Below are 19,423 nucleotides of genomic sequence, written 5' to 3'. Positions count from 1 at the left end.
TGTATAGAATGCTCCAGCAACCACCGGTGCTAAGGAAGAGGGACTTGAGAGCAATCTGGTATCAAAAATACTTTCAGGCTATCTGTCTCCGGTATGACTTTTTCTCTTTTTTCCTCTACTAGAATATATTATCAGCTAGCTAGTAACAATTTCCTAAGATAAATTACTGAATTTGCCTACCCTCTGTCCTTGTGTAGAGAAAAAACTTCACAGAGAAACACCCCTATGTTTGTCTACTCTCCAGCTCTGAAGCTGGTTAGCTCTAAATCACTCTATTTGTCTGCCTCTGGGGTGTTGATAATTTCCATATACTGGTTTCCCGTTACTGCCCTAATGAATTATTACAAACTTAGTGGCTTAAAACAACACAAGTTTGTTTCCTTACAGTTCTAGAGAACCTAATTCAGTTTCATTGGCAGAAGTCAAGGTGTCAGCAGGGCCTTTCCTTCTGGAGGTTCTAAGGAAGGGTCCATTTCCTTACCCTTCCCCAGCTTCTGGTGGCCAGCTCTGTCCTTGTCTGTGGCTTCTTCCTCCATGTTCAAAGCACATCATTACAAAGCTTTATTTCTTCCATCTCATCACCTTCTCTTCTGCCTTTTTAATATAGGTAGTCATTGGGCCCAATTTTGAGATGAAGAGATTATCCAATTTAATCCTTAATCATATCTGCAAAATCCCTTTACCATATAAAGTGATATATTCCCAGGATCTGAAGATTAAGATATTAGCTATTGTGGGATATTATCCAGCTCATCACATGGTTTATTGGGAAAATGAGCATGAGATTATATAGTTTTATTCTTCCAGAAAAAAACAATCTGCTTGGTGTTTAAGATACTTGTTTAAGAAAAGCTCACCTATTAAAGTTTGAAACACTGAAACAGAATGTAACAAGATACTTACATTTCTTTGTGGGACAAATTTTCACATTTATTCACTCAGGTTCTTTTATTGGCCTTATCATCATTGACTGAAATTTGAAGAAGGTTTTTGTGTACATCACTTTCCCATTTAACAGGAAGAAGAGTATCAGATACCTGCAAACGTCAATATTTGTATGATCAATTTTGAAAATGGTGTTTTTTTTGCTATTATCATCTTTACTATGTATTTTGCATTGGTTGACATTGATTCATAGACTCTGGAAATATGCTGGCATATAATGATAAAATAAGAATAATTATAGTTCTCTGATAAGGCTTAAAGTAAAAGCAGATTTTAATCTACTTCCAAATAATTTATGCTAAAGAAAACTTAACTTTTAAAGTTCTTTCATGATCTGTAGCAGCTAAAACCTTGTACCATTAAAAGAAAAAAAAAAATGTCAGTGTCGTAGGTTACAGCTACAGAGTTAAATTTAGCTATCACCAGGCGTTTATTCTTCAAAACAGTCAGCATGTAGAAAACTAATTGTTAACTATTTTAAAAGGTCTCAGAAGTGTTATCTTAAAGCAAACTAGTCATCATCACATTTGAATCATCTCTATCAAAATGTGGAGATTAGGTACATGCAACCCAAATTCTCTCATTATAAATATTATGTGTTGTTAATGCTTTAACACATAGACAAATCAAAGTAGCAATCATGGTTTAAGATTCCCCAACTAGCTCTATCAACAAAATTAAAATAATCACTCTTTGGTAAAAATCTCAGCATGCTCTGAAAGCAAATCCTTTTTATCAAGTTTCAATGCTAAATTTATAATCCTTGCTTTTCAAATTTTCAGAATCAAAGCCCTGTTGGTAGCAAACATTCTTTCATTAGTTGGAGCTCTCTTGATGGGGTTTTCGAAATTGGGACCATCTCACATTCTTATAATTTCAGGAAGAGGCATATCAGGACTCTACTGTGGTAAGTCGTGCACACACACACACACACCCTTCCACACAAACACATAAGTACATCTGAAAATTATTCTCAAGGTAGATGTGGTTACATGTAGGGAATTTTTTGAGCATTCGGTGACATCACAAAAAGGAAAGGCAAATAGCACAAAGTTTCAGTTCTGAGTCAGGGAGGTTTGGGACCAGTAAGTGGAGTTGTAATGAGATGTTCTTATCCAAAGCAATGACATCATTTCTAGTCATATGCTCCAAGACAAATTAGTTAACTCTTGGTTTTCTTATCCATTAAATGAGAAGGATAATAATATCTACCTCGTGGGGGCGCTTGTGAGAATATGTGTAAAATATTCAGCATAGAATCTGACTACAGCTAGATGTTATTATTACTTATGTTGTTCAGTAGACACTGGAAGACTGCTATGCCCAGAACCCCTAACTCTACCCTTATGGCCTGCCTGGCTACTGATGTCTCTGTCTCTCCTGTCTGGAAAGACCTTGATGTTCTGGCCCATCTCTCAGGCCACATTCCCTTACCCTATCTGCTTTCACACTTGGCTGGTCCATGTGTTAAAGTGAAGGTGGCCATAGGGAGAGAGGCCCAGGCAGAAGCAGCTGATAGAGGAGTTCAGAAAGGAGGAAAGCTGCTTTTCCCATCTAAATATCTGAATCACTATTTCTTAGAAAGTGTTCTTCAATCTTCCTGAAGCAATTTAGCAGCAGCGGCCTGAAGAAAGGGAGGATAGTTCATTCTCTAAAATAGTCAAATATTTTGCTCCTCAATCCCAGTAATATCCATTGTCCCAAATCACAGCCACTAATAATAACCATTGCGGGTGAGAGAGGGAAGGTGAGGGCACAAAATGCTGTATGAAATATTTTTAACACTTTTACCTGAAAAAGAGGAAAGACTACAATTCTGTGCATCTTCAATGATTGGTTGAATCAAAAGTCTGGTCTTCTGTATTGCAGGCAGATTCTTTACCAGCTGAACTACCAGGGAGGCTCAAAATAAAAATCTAAGATTATTTAATTAAATGGCTCTTTTTGTTATTTTCAATGTTAATACAAATAACTGAAATGATAGCTTGATCAAGGTAAAGAGGCAACTCACTTATGGGAAGAGCTTTGGATTCAGAATGCATCAATTCTGGCACTGTCTTAGTCTGGCCTTAGTAATTGAATAGAAGGCTCAATTTCCTCCTCGGTATTAGTTCCCCCTTACTGCTCTAATGAATTACTTCAAACTTAGTGACTTAAGACAACACAAATTTGTTTTCTTACAGTTTTGACGACTCAAATTCAGTTTCACTTGACTGTAAAATGCAACTAATAACACCATCAAAGAGATCCAAATCAAGATTCTTCTTTATTTTCTCTCTACTTTTTGAAATACAATAAGAAAAAAAATTATAAAAGATTTTTAGTAAAATTGAAAATAAATGTTGTATACAGTGTGTAGCAACCTATTACTAGCATAACTAAGTAACTTGTACTCTCCAAGCACCTTCTAAAATTATGTCTGATCCTATTATGAACATTCAAATAGCTAAAAATTAATTAAAATAAATTAATAAAAATTAATAGAAAATACAATTTGATTTCGAGTTCATAAGACTTCAGACCAGGTGGCCAAAATAGCTCAGTTGGAGAGAGTGTTAGACTGAAGACTTCAGACCTGTGAGCTTATCTGCATTTTTTGTTCTTGAGGTACGTTTGGCCTTAACAAAAATACTATAGCCCAGAATAGGACCAAACAAAGTTTATTTTTTATTTTTTTCCCCCTGCTTCTTTAAGATCAACAGACCACACAGTAGAGTTGCATGTAAAAGCAGAAATTTAGATGCTGTATCAGCCATGCAAATGTTCATGGGATATTAAGAACAATTTGAAGCATTAAAAAAATATTGAAACAATTATCAAAAGCATCTTTTATACAAAGACCATACATTTCCATTTGATAGGCTCACAGTATATCTAAGAGGAAGGCTCTGACAAATCTTATCTTCAGAAAATGCCAAACATTGCATTCAGTTTTGCTCATTGACTAGTCTCTGACCTTTTTATGCTCTTAGCAAATGGCTAGATTCTCAACCATTTTCAACATGACTGGTTACATCTGCATCTAGGAAAACTACAGAAGACAAAATGGCCTAGAGCTTTTCAAAATTTTGTTTTCTTTTAAGCATCAGAGGGCTTCCCAGGTGGCCCTAGTGGTAAAGAACCCACTTGTCAGTGCAGGAGACATAAGAAATGTGGGTTCAATCCCTGGGTTGGGAAGATGCCCTGGAGGAGGACATGGCAACCTGCTCCAGTATTCTTGCCTGGAGAATCCCATGGACAGAGGAGCCTTGCAGGCTACAGTCCATAGGATCACAAAGAGTCAGACGCAACTGAAACAACTTAGCACACACGCAAGAATCAGAAGTCCTTATTCAAATAAAATCTTTTCTGAAGCCCATTATTTAGAGAGAATAAAGAAGCTAGGTTGCTCTGGTTGGAGTAATTGGGGGAAGAGCCCCTGAGTCCCTTAACCCCTAACACCTCTCTACACACCCCGCCCCTCAACTCTTAAGTTTACACCCTCCACATTGTGGAAACTCAAGAAGGGCTTGTAGTTCTTCTGCTAACACTCTATTGCACTGTGATCTTGGGTAAGTCATTTCTCACCTTTATCAAGTAAAGAGGTTGGCATAGATTTGTTCTAATTTCCTTTAATCCCATGATTTTAGAGTAAGAATATTACTGTATTTTTAAGAATATTGTTAAAGCATTCTTCAATCTCTTTTCTGAAGATAACCTAAAGCATCATGATACAAACTCAATATTAACATGAATTTTTTAACTAAATAAAGACAATGCTATGAATAATTGCCAGATGAATGACTAACTATCTCCTTCTATTTATATCTCCAACTACAATTTCATTTGGAGTCTCATCAACAAACATTCTTTGCATAAATCGTGTCTGCAGTTGGTGACAAGGGCTCTTCCTTTCGATAAACACAGAAAGAATACTGACTGTACTTAAAACAAGGTTGCTGTTGTTGATGTCATCCTGATTACACTTTGACGTGTATGTTCATGTTTCACTCAGGGCTAATTTCAGGCTTGGTTCCAATGTACATTGGTGAAATTGCTCCAACCACATTCAGGGGTGCAATTGGTGCTCTTCATCAGCTGGCCGTTGTCACTGGCATTCTTATTAGTCAGGTAAAAACTCCCATCCCCTCCCTCACCCATCCTGTACTTTACCCAGCTTCTCTCCCCCTCTCTCCACTCTTACTGTAAAACAACACAGAGGAAAAGACAGTTCCACAAGTGGTCTTGGAGGTGGCAGTACAGAGACATAGGCTTTTTAGCTCAAAGTTAAAATATTACTAATCCATGCCTTACTTTTCCTCTGGAAGTTGTGGTGGAGTTGGCACTGAAGGTGACCTGGTAAGCCAAGTCTTAACTACTGGAGCTATTCCAGAATTAAATTATTCCATTTAGATTTCAAGGGGAAAAAATTTCAAAATTTTGGCTGCCTGGGTTTCCTTTTTCCTGAGCATCTTTCCTGCTCAGATTTAAAATGCAAGGGATTGCAGTAGCAGCTCTTGTTCAGTTACCTTATTCTTTCCTTCTCTCCTGTGTTCTCAGAGGGAGTCCTCAGAACCTCAAACTTTATGACTATCCAGAGGATAAACTACTTTGCAATAGGGATCACAAAACTAGTTCTCTCAGAGTAATTGCTTTATCTATGTAACCCATTCTATTTAAGTTCTGGGTAATTGTCCAAAGTTAGGCATGATTTTTGCTGTTGTTTTAGATATCAAATGTGTGCTTAAAAGTTTGGTCAATTTCTATCCTAAATGTCCCATAGGAGTTAATGAAAACAAATCTAGGTGAACTCTTTGTAAAACAGAGTCCCTAATTCAGTTAAGGAGAGACATACTAGTTAAGCATACTTGTGCATACTTGAATCAAAGTTGTCAGGAATTACTATCAAGTAGCCAATGTGCTTTTTCAACAAATTCTTTCAGAAGGCAGATCCAAAGTGATGTGTAGTTGATATGCTTCCTCCCTGCCTTTTCAGATCGTCGGCCTTGACTTTATCCTGGGCAATCACGAGCTATGGCACATCCTGCTTGGTTTGTCTGCTGTGCCAGCCATTCTCCAATGTCTGCTGCTCTTCTTCTGTCCAGAAAGCCCCAGATACCTTTACATCAAGCTGGATGAGGAAGCCAAGGCAAAGAAAAGTAAGTCTATGGTGGTTTTCCTTTCTTCCTATTGTTTTGGAATTATCAGTTAATGAGAAACACTGCACATGAATGGATACTCATGAAATTGGTACCAATGCTTTTCAAATGAAGTCAGTGATTATATGTAAGAATATGCACGATCACTTAATATGACTGGTACATGTCATTTTGCAACCATAAACGTTCACACAAGCCCAAATAGAAAATCCACATGCAGTGTATTGAACTCAGAGACTTCTAACAGATCTTCCCTACATTATACATCTATGATAATGAGGAATAAGATGAAGCCAAATGTTTTGCTTTCTTAAAAAATACAAAGACAGGATTTAACAAGAAAGGATTTCCAACACCCATTCTATTAGGTAATAGAATGGGCTATGCAGAACTGTAGTTCTTTCATTAGCATAACAAAAATAAATTTATTTTTGTTTTGACCTGAGTTGTGTCAACCTGATCATTTTGGGGGACAGGCTTGAAAAGACTCAGAGGAAGTGATGATGTCACCAAAGACATCACTGAGATGAGAAAAGAGAGGGAAGAAGCATCAAATGAAAAGAAAGTCTCCATAATTCAGCTCTTCACCAATGCCAGCTACCGACAGCCTATTCTAGTGGCATTGATGCTGCATGCGGCTCAGCAATTTTCTGGAATCAATGGGGTAAGTTTAAGAACACCCTCCCTCAGTCTTAAGAGCAAAGTGAATTAAGACAGATGAGGACAGGAGTTTAAGTAACTAAAGGACATGTTAAAATGCTGACATCACAGATGTCTTGAATGAGCAGTAATTTTATCTTGCCTCGTCTGCTTTCTAAAATTACCTTACAATTTTTAAAAGATGTCAGTGATCAGTGGTCTGCATGTCAATTAAGATGAAGATTAAAAGGCAAGTCATAATAAATACAAAAGAGGGCAAAGGAGAATAAATATACCAAGAAGACTGAATTACCAGGGGCTTCTAGAGTTGAGTATCACATTTAGGATTTCAGATAACCTAGGCAGAAGGACTCACGGTTCCTGTATCTATTTAAATAAAGTGTAGCAGATAGCCTAGTGCACAGTGTCCTGTCATCCAAGAAATTTTCTCTGTTTGGGGAGACAGAACACAAAATAAACAACAGAAGGAACTGATATGACATTGGTGAGTGAGGGTAATAGAAAAGACATGACTGAAGAACATCCTGAATACTAAACTAGCTAGCTTTTAGGTTTCGAAATCTTTGTATTATGCAGACTAAAATTGTCTTACTGACAGTTAGCTGCTAGAAGAAAAAAATTAAGCATTGGTTAAGAAACTAGATTTTAAAAACCACTTATCCCCATTCAATGCTGTTAAAAATGTGATTTGGGCTTCTACAGTGAGTCAACCCCAGATTCACAGACACTGTGGGGGTGACTGATGGATGGGCAGAGACTTACAGGAAGCAAAGAAAGTATTTCCCCCGAGGTGAAGCAAAAGGAGACCTGAGCCTCATTTCACAAGCTGAATGCTCTGCTCTGGCCTCTATCCTCCTTTAAGGGTCCTTGATGTTGATTTTTTAATCTCTTAATTCTTTATAACTTTGGGTCTCAGAGACCAAATCTCTCTGAGCTCTCTCTCAGCTCTGCGTGTGTATCCAAGAGCACAACACTTAATCTCTCTGAGTGCCCCTGCTTTAGCTTCCATCCCAGTGCCTGGCTTAGAGGCATCCAGGTAATGCTGAACCAGAGGCTTTTGGGTAGGATAGTGTGCAGTGAGTAATCCATTCCTCACTGAATGCAGTCTGAACAGTCCTTCTGCATCAGCCCTGTCTGCAGGATGAGGCTGTAGGAAAGGAATGACAGAGGATGACACAACCAAAGAAAATGACTGTTATATACATAAAGACGTAACTAATAATAAAGGCTTTTAAGGAGGCTGTGAATCAGATTTCTCCATTTGTACTGACATGAGTGGAAAATTTTGGATTAAGTGCAATGAAACCAAAATTCTTATACACACTGGTTCAGTTCAGTTCAAAGTTGCTCAGTCGTGTCCGACTCTTTGCGACCTCACGGACTGCAACACACCAGGCCTCCCTGTTCATCACCAACTCCCAGAGCTTACTCAAACTCATGTCCATTGAGTCGGTGATGCCATCCAACCATCTCATCCTCTGTTGTCCCCTTCTCCTCCCCACCTTCAATCTTTCCCAGCATCAGGGTCTTTTCAAATGAGTCGGTTCTTCAGATGGCCAAAGTATTGGAGTTTCATCTTCAGCATCAGTCCTTCCAATGAATATTCAGGACTGATTTCCTTTAGGATGGACTGGTTGGATCTCCTTGCTGCCCAAGAGATTCTCAAGAGTTTTCTCCAACATCACAGTTCAAAAACATCAATTCTTCTGGGCTCAGCTTTCTTTATAGTCCAACTCTCACGTCCATACATGACTACTGGAAAAACCATACCTTTGACTAGACGGACCTTTGTTGGCAAAGTAACATCTCTGCTTTTTAATATGCTGTCTAGGTTGGTCATAACTTTCCTTCCGTCCTTTCCGTCTTTTAATTTCATGGCTGCAATCACCATCTGCAATGATTTTGAAGCCCAAAAAAATAGTCTGTCACTGTTTCCCCATCTATTTCCCATGAAGTGATGGGACCAGATGCCATGATCTTTGTTTTCTGAATGTTGAGTTTTAAGCCAACTTTTTCACTCTCTTCTTTCAATTTAGTGAAGAGGCTCTTTAGTTCTTCTTCACTTTCTGCCATAAGTGTTGTGTCATCTGCATATCTGAGGTTATTGATATTTCCCCCAGCAACCTTGATTCCAGCTTGTGATTTATCCACCCAAGCATTTCTCATGGTGTGCTCTGCATATAAATTAAATAAGCAGGGTGACAATATACAGGCTTGATGTACTCCTTTCCCAATTTGGAACCAATCTGTTGTTCCATGTCCAGTTCTAACTGTTGCTTCTTGACCTGCTTAAACATTTCTCAGGAGGCAGGTCAGGTGATATGGTATTCCCATCTCTTTAAGAATTTTCCACAGTTTATTGTGATCCACACAGTCAAAGGCTTTGGCATAGTCAATAAAGCAGAAGTAGATGTTTTTTCTGGAGCTCTCTTGCTTTTTTGATGATCCAGTGGATGTTCGGTGACTTGAGCTCTCGTTCCTCTGCCTTTTCACTGGTAAGTGTGCAAATTGACACAACTTCTTTGGAAAACTATTTGGTAGTATCAATCAAAGCTGAGAACACACATACACCGTGATCCAACAATTCTATTCCTAGGTGTAAATGTGTACATATTTTACCAAAAGGCTTGTACTAGAATAGAATGTTCATAGAAGCACTATTCATAATCACTCTAATGATAACTGCCTAAATAACCATCAACAGTAGAATGGGTGACTAAATAGTAGAATGCGTGACTAAATAGTAGAATGGGTAACTAAATTGCGGTATATTACTACAATAATACGCTAAATAGCAGTGATAATAAACAGCCTGCCAACGCAACAATGTGGATGATTCTCACAAAGGTAATGTTGATGCCAGATATAAAATATACATCAAGCAATTCCACTTATATCAAGTACAAGACTAGGCAAAATTTATCTATAATGGTTGAAGTTGAAAGAGTTTCCTTTGAAAAAAAAGGTGACATTTAGGGGGCTTCCAGAAGGCAGGAAATGATTTATTTTTTACCTAGATTATACAGGGGTATTGGAGAAGACTCTTGAGAGTCCCTTGGACTGCAAGGATCCAACCAGGCCATCAAAAGGAGATCAATCCCAGGTGTGGAGGGACTGATGTTGGAACTCCAATACTTTGGCCACCTGATGCGGAGAGCTGACTCATTTGAAAAGGCCCTGATGCTGGGAAAGATTGGGGGCAGGAGGAGAAGGGGACGACAGAGGATGAGATGGTTGGATGGCATCACTGACACAACGGACATAGGTTTGGGTGGACTGCAGGAGTTGGTGATGGACAGGGAGGCCTGGCGTGCTGCAGTTCATGGGGTTACAAAGAGTCGGACACAACTGAGCGACTGAACTGAACTGAACTGACACAGGTGTGTTTAGTTTGTGAAAATTAATTGAGCTGTACACTTAAAGGATATATGTACCTTTTTGCATGTATTTTAACTTTAAGAAAAAGTTTTAAAACTGAAAAAAGTTAGATGCAGATGTAGAGTTTTCAGCTGCATATAAGATATTTTCAATGATTGGAAGTTTTGCACACTAAAGGAAGATTGTGATTTCTCCTTTTCTGGAAGAAGAGAGATGATAAAACCTTTTGGGATCCCTCAGAACTCTGGTTCCACTGAAACACTCAGAAAATAAACAACCTGAAATAATTCTTGCATTAACGCCTTAGCACTAGGCTTCTTGATTAAAGCTAGACTATTCTCATCTTTCAGATATTTTACTACTCAACCAGCATTTTTCAAACAGCTGGAATCAGCCAACCTGTTTATGCAACCATTGGAGTTGGTGCTGTCAACACAGTTTTCACTGCTGTCTCTGTAAGTGAAATACTCTAGATAAATATTCTGCTTGTTCCTCAGTCCAGAAATAGGAGTGAAAAAAACCCTTGTAACATAAAAGCAACCTGTGATTTATTGTCCGCATGTACTGGATATGTAGATAGAACCATGTGAGTCACAAGAAGAGTCCCAGATGTGAATAACCAACCATTGTAGTGAGATTAGGCATAACTGATTAGGCATCCCTGTCTCCCAAAGATGTCATTTGTCACTCACTTGTGAATCAGGAACTCACCTGGGGACAAGACACTTGGTGTTTTTGTGTAAATACCTAGGCTTTTTCTCCTTTGTTCTGTACTTAAGTCCCTTAATATTAGCAAATGTGTGTGTGCATCCTCAGTTGTGTCTGACTCTTTGCAACCCCATAGACTGTAGCCCACCAGGCTCCTCTGGGATTTTCCAGGCATGAATACTGGAGTGGGTTGCCACTTCCTATTCCAGGGAATCTTCCCAACTCAGGGATCGAACCCTCTTGCATCTCCTGCATTGGCAGCAGATTCTTTACCACTGCACCACTTGGGAAAGAAAGTGTGAAACTGTTAGTCATTCAGTCATATCCGACTCTTTGCGACCCCATGTACTGTTGTCCATGGGATTCTCCAGGCAAGAATACTGGAGCAAATTGCCATTCCCTTCTCTAGGGGGTCTTCTGGATCCAGGGCAGATTCTTTACTGTCTGAGCCACCAGGGAAGCAGAGAAACACCCTGGGAAGCACCACCTGGGAAGCCCCTGATATTAGCAAACAGCTTGTCATTTCAGTCAGTACTGGGTCTTCCACCTTGATTCCTATCCATGGTTGAAATTTTTTATCCTGATATCTTAGGGGGGAAAAATATTTTAAAAATAAACATTGTTCTCTCAATTAGATAGCTAAGCCTCTAGCAAAATTAAACTGATTGAGCAGATTCTTATGATGTTAGGTCATTGGGCAGAACTTCCAGGCAGCTCTGAGGTTTCACATGTAGCTCAGTTGGAAAAGCATCTGCCTGCAGTGCAGGAGATCTGGGTTCAATTCCTGGATCAGGAAGTTTCCCTGGAGAAGGAAATGGCAACCTGCTCTAGTATTCTTGCCTGGAGAATCCCATGGATAGAAGAGCCTGGCAGGCTACAGTTCATGGGATCACTTATTTTTCATTTTCTGCACGTGGACTTTTAACTATTACCTAGAGTGGTCAATAATTACAGCCTTGCTACCTAGATCAAAAGGCAAGTTTGTCCAGACCACAGTAAACAGAACTGGACCTTGGAAAGAGAAGGAAGAACAGATAATAAGGGAACACCAGTGCTTATGCCCTTAGAGTTAATGCTTGTTCAATCCAAAAGGCCACTCTAAAATCAATAAAGGATTGGTACTGGGATGGAATCCTAGCAACTATTTGCATTCTTTTGTCCCCTGAGATAATATTTTTGCAAATTTCACTTCAACATATTTTTCTCATATAGAGATTGTGATTAAAATATTTTATGTGTAACGGGATTTGCTATGTGAAGAATCAAGTTACCAAGATCAGGGCAATCCAAACTCTAAGAATGCCTAAAAAGAAAACTACTGTAAAATTCCATTGTTGTTCACCCATCCAACCCCACCAACTCCACGGAGTGGGAGGAGTTGTTCTGAAAATAGTGTCCTGATTATTTTGAATATACCTTTTGAGAACTCATCCTTTTATTCGGTGAACATTTTTGCAGGAGTGACATAATTTTAAAAAGTCAACTCTAATCAGCCATCTAATGAACCCTTCAGGACTACAAGTAATATTTAACACTTTTAATTATATTTATTTTTGAAAAGTTTTAAAGTTCAAAGAAATACCAAAAGGATAACCTCTCAATCATCCAGACCTCTTGCCAAAACCAGCCAATGTTTCCGAATTCCGTGTATCCATTCAAATAAAGATGTGCAAATAGAAATATGTACTGATAACATAGTAATGTTTCAACAATCTGGAGGGAATATAATCCTTTTTTTTTTTTTCCCTGAATGAGTATTTGGAGAGACTTTCGAAACTTGATGCTGAATGATGTTCCATATTTTGTATTTTCTTTTACACTAATGATCCAATAGATGGAAACCTGTAATCTTGAGTGAGAAAACAAAACAGAAAGAAATATGAAGCAAACTGAAAGACAGCATGGGTCTAGAGGAGAAAGAGCACCTCCAAGTAGGCATCGAGGATCTGAGTGCTGCACACTGTCTGTGGGGAAAATGGAAGTTAAGGTCAGGCATCCAGGTCTCTACGACCTGACCAAGTCTCACCCTGTGGCAGTGCTCACCTGGCCCCAAGTGAGACTGACTCAATTTTCAAGGCATGTAGTTTTAGAATTTATAATCCTATCAGTAATACTTGTTCAGAAATAGAAGAAACAGATGTAGTAAAAGCCCCTTTTGCTGAAGAAATGCTCCAGTTTCCTCGGCAGTTTGACATGGTGTCATCAAATCAACTTTAAAAGTCATAATATAGAAACAGTCAAAATATAGAGAGAAATTTTATGAACTAGAGGAAGGTTTGTTTTTCCCACTTCATTCTCAACAATTAAATATGGGTTCCTTGCTTACCACTCTGGAGTGATCTGAAAGCCTGAGAAAAAGGGGTTTTCACTGTAAGTGAAAAGAAATGTTTCTCAGATATTTTCAGAGCCAAAGCTCACTGCACTAAGAGTATTGGATTGCTGTTGATTTACTGATAGATTTATGAGAACAGCCAAGTGAGAAATTATGACAGGTAATTTTTGTGTGTGTTTGACTCACCAACCTTGGCAGTATTCCAAGGATCAAGCCAGAGTCTATTCAGCAAACTCTGGTCCTCGCTAACTGTAAATCTTAAACATTAGTGCAAAGATCCCGACCCAAAGGAATTGATGCCAAGTCTCCTAAAATAGGATAAAAAAGCACTTTAACCTTTTGCTTTAAAGTCTTATCTTTTCAAGTGGATAGTTCATTACCAAGACCAAGTACTTTCAGGCTCACCAAAAAAAATACAGACCTGACTCTTTGGTAAGATGATCAAGTTCTGTATTTTCCCCCTGAGCGGTCACAATTTGACTTTGTTTGCAGTAAGGAAGTTGGATGATGATAGTTGACACGTCAATAATTGCACTGTTTCAGAAGTCTGCAGTGCTCAAACGCTTTTAATTATAACTTAGGATAATTATCATAAGGGAAATTAATGTCATGTTTATGTAGACCCTTCATATTTTATTTTTAGAGAAGGCAATGGCAACCCACTCCAGTATTCTTGCCTGGAGAATCCCATGGACGAAGAGCTTGGTGGGCTACAGTCCACGGGTCGCAAAGAGTCGGACACGACTGAGTGACTTCACTTTTCACTTTCATATTTTAAGGGTAGAAGAAATACTGGACATCCAAGATGTTCAGTCTCTAACTATTGCACCCAAAGTGATAAACATCAGGTGGTGATAATGCTATGGTTCTTTCTCTAGATGACCTGTTCAAATCAACATGGCAAAAGGAAGACAGCATCTGTTAATCATCTCTGGTCACTGAGACCAGTTCTACCTTTCTGGGCAAGAGTCACTCCCCTCCTTAATTCCACAGCTGCAAAATGGGATAATAGAATGGCTTCTTCTCAGCTGTATAAATTGAAAAGATCTCTCTGGCAGTATAAACTATTTAAGTATAAAGCCACTATGTTTTGAAACTTCCCTAGGTGTTCCTCGTGGAGAAGGCAGGGCGACGCTCTCTGTTCCTAATTGGAATGAGTGGAATGTTTGTTTGTGCCATCTTCATGTCGGTGGGACTTGTGCTCCTGGTGAGTCTGGTGCCTGCACTCAGATTTTTGGTTACCCAATGATAGCACTTCTGAGCCCCAAGTTAAACATCTGAGACTTACTTAACAAAATAAAGCAAGAGAAACAGCATATAAAGCAAAAGAGAAATGTAAAGAAAAAGAGAATTAGCTTCAGGGTTTAAAGACTGAACATCAGCAAGTAAATGGTGCTTGTCACCGGGGAGAGGAAGGGTGTATAATAATAACCAGGTTTCAACCCTGGCTCTGCCACTTGGCTGCTTGTGTGACCTTGAACAAGTACCTAGACCGTTCCACCACTTTACAGGGTGTCGCGCATCCTGTCTACTGACCTTGGTATGACTAGAAGCAGAGGTCACTGGATCCTTGCTTTGCTTCTTCCACAGAAAAAGAGTGACTAGGAGGCAGAGAAAATCCAAATCCAGAGGATTTCTTATAGCTCAAAAGATTTAAGGATGACTCAGACTAGGAAAAGGGAAAAAAAAAAAAACAACTCATCTATGACTCATTGGAAAAGACCCTGATGCTGGGAGGGATTGGGGGCAGGAGGAGAAGGGGATGACCGAGGATGAGATGGCTGGATGGCATCATTGACTTGATGGACATGAGTTTGGGTGAACTCCGGGAGTTGGTGATGGACAGGGAGGCCTGGCGTGCTGCGATTCATGGGGTCGCAAAGAGTCGGACGCGACTGAGCGACTGAACTGAACAACTAGAATAACTTACACTTAATTGAACATAAGCACATCAGGAAGAGTGCTATGTCCCCTCTGAACTCAACAAGGACTTAGCTACAGGAAGAAGCAGTCAGTGATCCCAGTTCCACTTTTATTATTATTATTATTATTTTTCTCCTCAGAATAAATTGCCTTGGATGAGTTACGTGAGCATGACATCCATCTTCCTCTTTGTCTGTTTTTTTGAAATTGGACCAGGCCCCATCCCCTGGTTCATGGTGGCTGAGTTTTTCAGTCAAGGACCACGCCCTGCTGCTTTAGCAATAGCTGCATTCAGCAACTGGACAGGCAATTTCATTATAGCTCTGTGTTTCCAGTACATTGCGGTAAGCAGCCTAGTTCTGTGCAAACTTACTGAACAGAAGATAAGGTTTAACAGCTGCTAATTGGAACTCTGTTTCTTCTCTGCAGGACTTCTGCGGACCTTATGTATTTTTCCTTTTTGCTGGTGTGGTCTTGGCCTTTACTCTATTCACATTTTTTAAAGTTCCAGAAACCAAAGGAAAATCCTTTGAGGAAATTGCAGCAGAGTTCCGAAAGAAGAGGGGTTCAGCTGAAACGCCAAAAGCTGCTGTAGAAATGGAATTCCTTGGACCTACAGAAACTGTGTAGAGATAACCTGCTTTTTGACATGAACAATAACAGGAGGAAAGCAGTGTTTTTTTAATGACACTTTTTTGAGAATTTTATATCTGTATCTTGAAGTATTGTTTTATTTTTTATAGAGACTTTATAGGCTCTGATCAGAAGTATCATCAAATATTACTAAAAAGTATTTTTTCTTTTAACTTAGAGAATCTATGTTGGGTGGTAAGACTATAAGAAAACCAAAAAATCTAGCTCATTTTGTTACACTAACTGGCAAATACATTTAGTACCAAAAAAAATTTTTTTTTGTTACTTTGATGACCAAATGGTTTTTATAAAATCAAACACTAAATGGCTTGGTCATTTAGCATGGGTTATCAGTTAATAATAACAACTATCATAAACTTGTGCTAATTCCTTGCTGGCTCAATCCCTTGAGCTATATTTTGATTTGCTTTTTTATTGACCACAGCCTGGTTTTCTGAGTTGTCTTATAAAATACACTCAAACAGTGAAAATACAGCAGTCTAATGCTAGAAATTAGAAGCAAAAGATTGCTCTGTTTGTTAAAAAATATTTTCTGAACTATTATGTTTTAAAATAGGTTGAAAAGGTAGGATTGGAAGATCCTGAGGGTGACTTCCCCAAAATTCAAAAACATTGAATTTCAGCCTTGATCAAAATCCTTATTTAATTTTCCTGGAAAGACTGAGTTCCCAAAGACAAAGCAATCATTCTTTTTGGTGTTTCCTTTTTTGCCTTGGCAGTATATGGAGCTATCTAAGCTGTTCTATTACTATTGCTAACATTTACTGTATACTACTTATGTGCCAAGCACTAAGTGCTTTTACCTATGTAGACAAATTGGAAATACACAGATGATTAAACAGACTTTCACTCAGTCAATTTTGCAACTATGGAAATAGAGTTCTGAAGGATACCAAAGGCTTAGCAGGGAGCTGAAATATCTCCAGGCTCTTTTCCTCACAAAGTGGAGAACTGAATCAATCCTTTTTACATTTGCTTTAATGTATGGAAGAGTCTCTTTTTAAAAGTTCTTTTTAAGAGTGGGAAAAAAATACTGAACACTTGAGGGGGTTTGTTTTTTTTTCTTTTTTTTTCTTTGACCAAGGTTGTTTACCTTTATATAATTTGACATTCCAAGCAACATGAAATTATTTTTTCTCACTTTGATTTTTGTTTTTTTTTGGCCAGTTTGGGATTATCTATGTTCCCTTAGCTGTTCTAGGACACCAAGTGAGCTTAAATAGTTTGGTAGACCTTTTTTTCTAAACTGTGAACTCAGTTTAAAAAAAAAGGAAAAGTAGGGACGTGGAGTCGGGCAGAAGCAGGAAAATGGTCCATCCTGTGGCTCCTGTCTTCTTCAGGATGCTGGTGGCCTTTGAGAAGCCCGAAGTTGCACCAGTAAAGAAATTTAACCTATTTATAGGTGATGAATGTGATTTATTCAAATCACTATTCCTGATCTCATTTAGAATAAAGTAGTAAGTGTTTAGGACTTCCCCGATGACTCAGTGGTAAAGAATCTGCCTGCCAAAGCAGGAGATGCTGGTTCAATCCCTGAGTCAGGAAGATCCCCTAGAGAAAGAAATAGCTACCCCTCCAGTATTCTTGCCTAGAGAACCCCATGGACAGAGGTGACTGGTTGGCTATAGTCCGTGGGATCACAAAGAGTCAGACACGACTTAGTGACTGAACAACAAGAGTTTAAATAAAGAACCCACAAGACCCCTTTTAAGTTTTGATTAATTTTTCTGATTGAGCACAAATTCTCAAAATTTAGACCCTGAAGTTTTCTGCCTCAGAGAAATGTAAATAGCATGTATTGTTTCCCTTTCATAATTTTTTCCTTGGAAAGATACTAGTGAGTTGAAAAGAAACATTCAGATGAAATAAGCGGTTAAAGCTTCATACTAACAGAAAGGAACTAGCTTAACGTAATAAAAACTCCTAGGTTCTCAGCAATATTCACCATAATATATAATAAGATTGACACTAATTAGTTAGATTTAATCCCAGGGAAATTAGATGTGAGTTTGAGTGGTTAATTTTCATAATACACTATCATTTCTGCATAGTCAAACATCCTCACAAATGTGATCTTCTCTTAACTTGCTCGGAGCATGATCCGGTCGTTCATCAGCTACATCTAGTATTGTCCACTGTCCTGACACCAGTGCAGGGATTTCCTCTCACTTCCTCTTCCCCGCTCCCTTCTACAGGATCAGCACTGTCATGCACTCTGAGACACAGTAAGAGAATGCCTCACATCAAGGAGCTCAGTCTATTGAGGAGTTCAGGAAGATCACCTGCATTTCTTGCCTTCCGTCACCTCAGTGTAGAGCACTTTGTAAATAAAATGCACTCAGTAATATACCTACCTCAGAGAGCTGTGAAGATTAAACATAAAGTGCTAAGCAGAGTGCCTGGTACAGAGAGGGCACTCAATAAATGTTACCTAAAGTTAGTATTCATGACAATACTGTTAGGACACAGAGCTATCACATATAAGATAGTTCCAATTTTTTTCTTTTGAAAAAAAAAATGTTTTATAAACGCAATATAATATTTTCTTACTTCCAGCAACAATCCCACAATGACAAGGGAACTGTAAGAATTAGAGGGAATATTAAGCTGTCTAATACTTAAACCCATACTTGATATTTCTAAGTAGGGTATAAGAGTTTTTCTTGTATTTTTTAAATTTGCTTCTGCCTAAGTTATTTTTAAGAGGTCTATATGTAGTATTATTTCTTTGGATAATGCTAAGTACAAAATAAAATGCTATGTATCATATATAAATGTAACAACAGGATTAAATCACAGGACAAGGCCAAGCCTTCTTGATAAGATGCAAAAATGAGGACTTCTCTGGTGGTCCAGGGGCTGACTCTGTGCTCCCAGTACAGAGGCCTAGGTTCCAACCCTGGTGGGGGAACTAGATTCCACATGCCGAAACTAAAAGATTCTGTGTGCCACAATGAAGATCGAAGATCTTGTGTGCTATAGTGAAGATCTGGCATAGTCAAATAAATACGGAAATAAAATTAAAAACATTTAAAATATTAGATTACCTAAAAAGGTATAAAAATAATTACAAAAGTGTATAAACTAGTGTACATGAATATTTCTTGCTAGCTTATTATTGTATACATAGCAAAGCAATGTTAGGCATTATCTTGTGCTTACAGTGTCCTAAGCAAAGGTGCTGAGTAAAGTATGCAAAAATATAATTTCTCATTACAGTTGTGTATTAGTGATCTGAGGAGAAAGGGTTTATTGCCAACCACTCTTGAGCCATCTGCTGCTGTTTTTACTGCTTTCCGATTGGGTACACGTTAGAAAGAATCATGAAAATGCACTGGTTTAGTAAAGAGTGTGTATACACTGCAGTTTTATGTCAATAAATATATTTCTAGTTATTGTGTTACTTTATTTTATGTAGAAAATAACCACATTTAAGAAAATTGGTATTGGTTTACTATATATAATCATTTCCTTCTCACAATGCTTTTCCTGTTCTCATACTAAAGATAATATGTGAGTTGAATTTTAAATCCAAATATTATTTCCATCAAGCAGTTGTTTTGATTATCAGTTTAGTAGGGAAAACTAACCGGTAGGCTAGGTAAGAACAGTTGAAGAGGAATGAAGGACTCCCTTTGATGAAAATAGAAATACTTCAATTTAGTAAATATTTAATTGAGCTCCT

At 38.3% G+C, this 19,423-nt stretch overlaps 1 protein-coding gene across 1 annotated transcript in view; it reads left to right on the top strand.

Moving 5' to 3' along the window:
- Positions 1-19,133, top strand: part of SLC2A2 (solute carrier family 2 member 2) — a 37,272-nt gene extending 18,139 nt beyond the window's left edge. The window contains exons 4-11 of the mRNA XM_040249038.1: positions 1,728-1,852; positions 4,940-5,055; positions 5,921-6,083; positions 6,560-6,747; positions 10,472-10,576; positions 14,267-14,368; positions 15,225-15,428; positions 15,514-19,133. Coding sequence (XP_040104972.1) covers positions 1,728-1,852; positions 4,940-5,055; positions 5,921-6,083; positions 6,560-6,747; positions 10,472-10,576; positions 14,267-14,368; positions 15,225-15,428; positions 15,514-15,714 — 1,204 coding nt within the window. The 3' untranslated portion in view covers positions 15,715-19,133. The remainder of the gene's footprint in view (positions 1-1,727; positions 1,853-4,939; positions 5,056-5,920; positions 6,084-6,559; positions 6,748-10,471; positions 10,577-14,266; positions 14,369-15,224; positions 15,429-15,513) is intronic.
- The last annotated feature ends 290 nt before the right edge of the window (positions 19,134-19,423 follow it).

Source organism: Oryx dammah, unplaced genomic scaffold (genome assembly GCF_014754425.2).
Source record: "Oryx dammah isolate SB20612 unplaced genomic scaffold, SCBI_Odam_1.1 HiC_scaffold_2, whole genome shotgun sequence".
NCBI classification, from domain to species: Eukaryota; Metazoa; Chordata; class Mammalia; order Artiodactyla; family Bovidae; genus Oryx; species Oryx dammah.
Note: the sequence above shows the minus strand (reverse complement) of the source record. Positions and strands in the feature narration are given on the sequence as shown.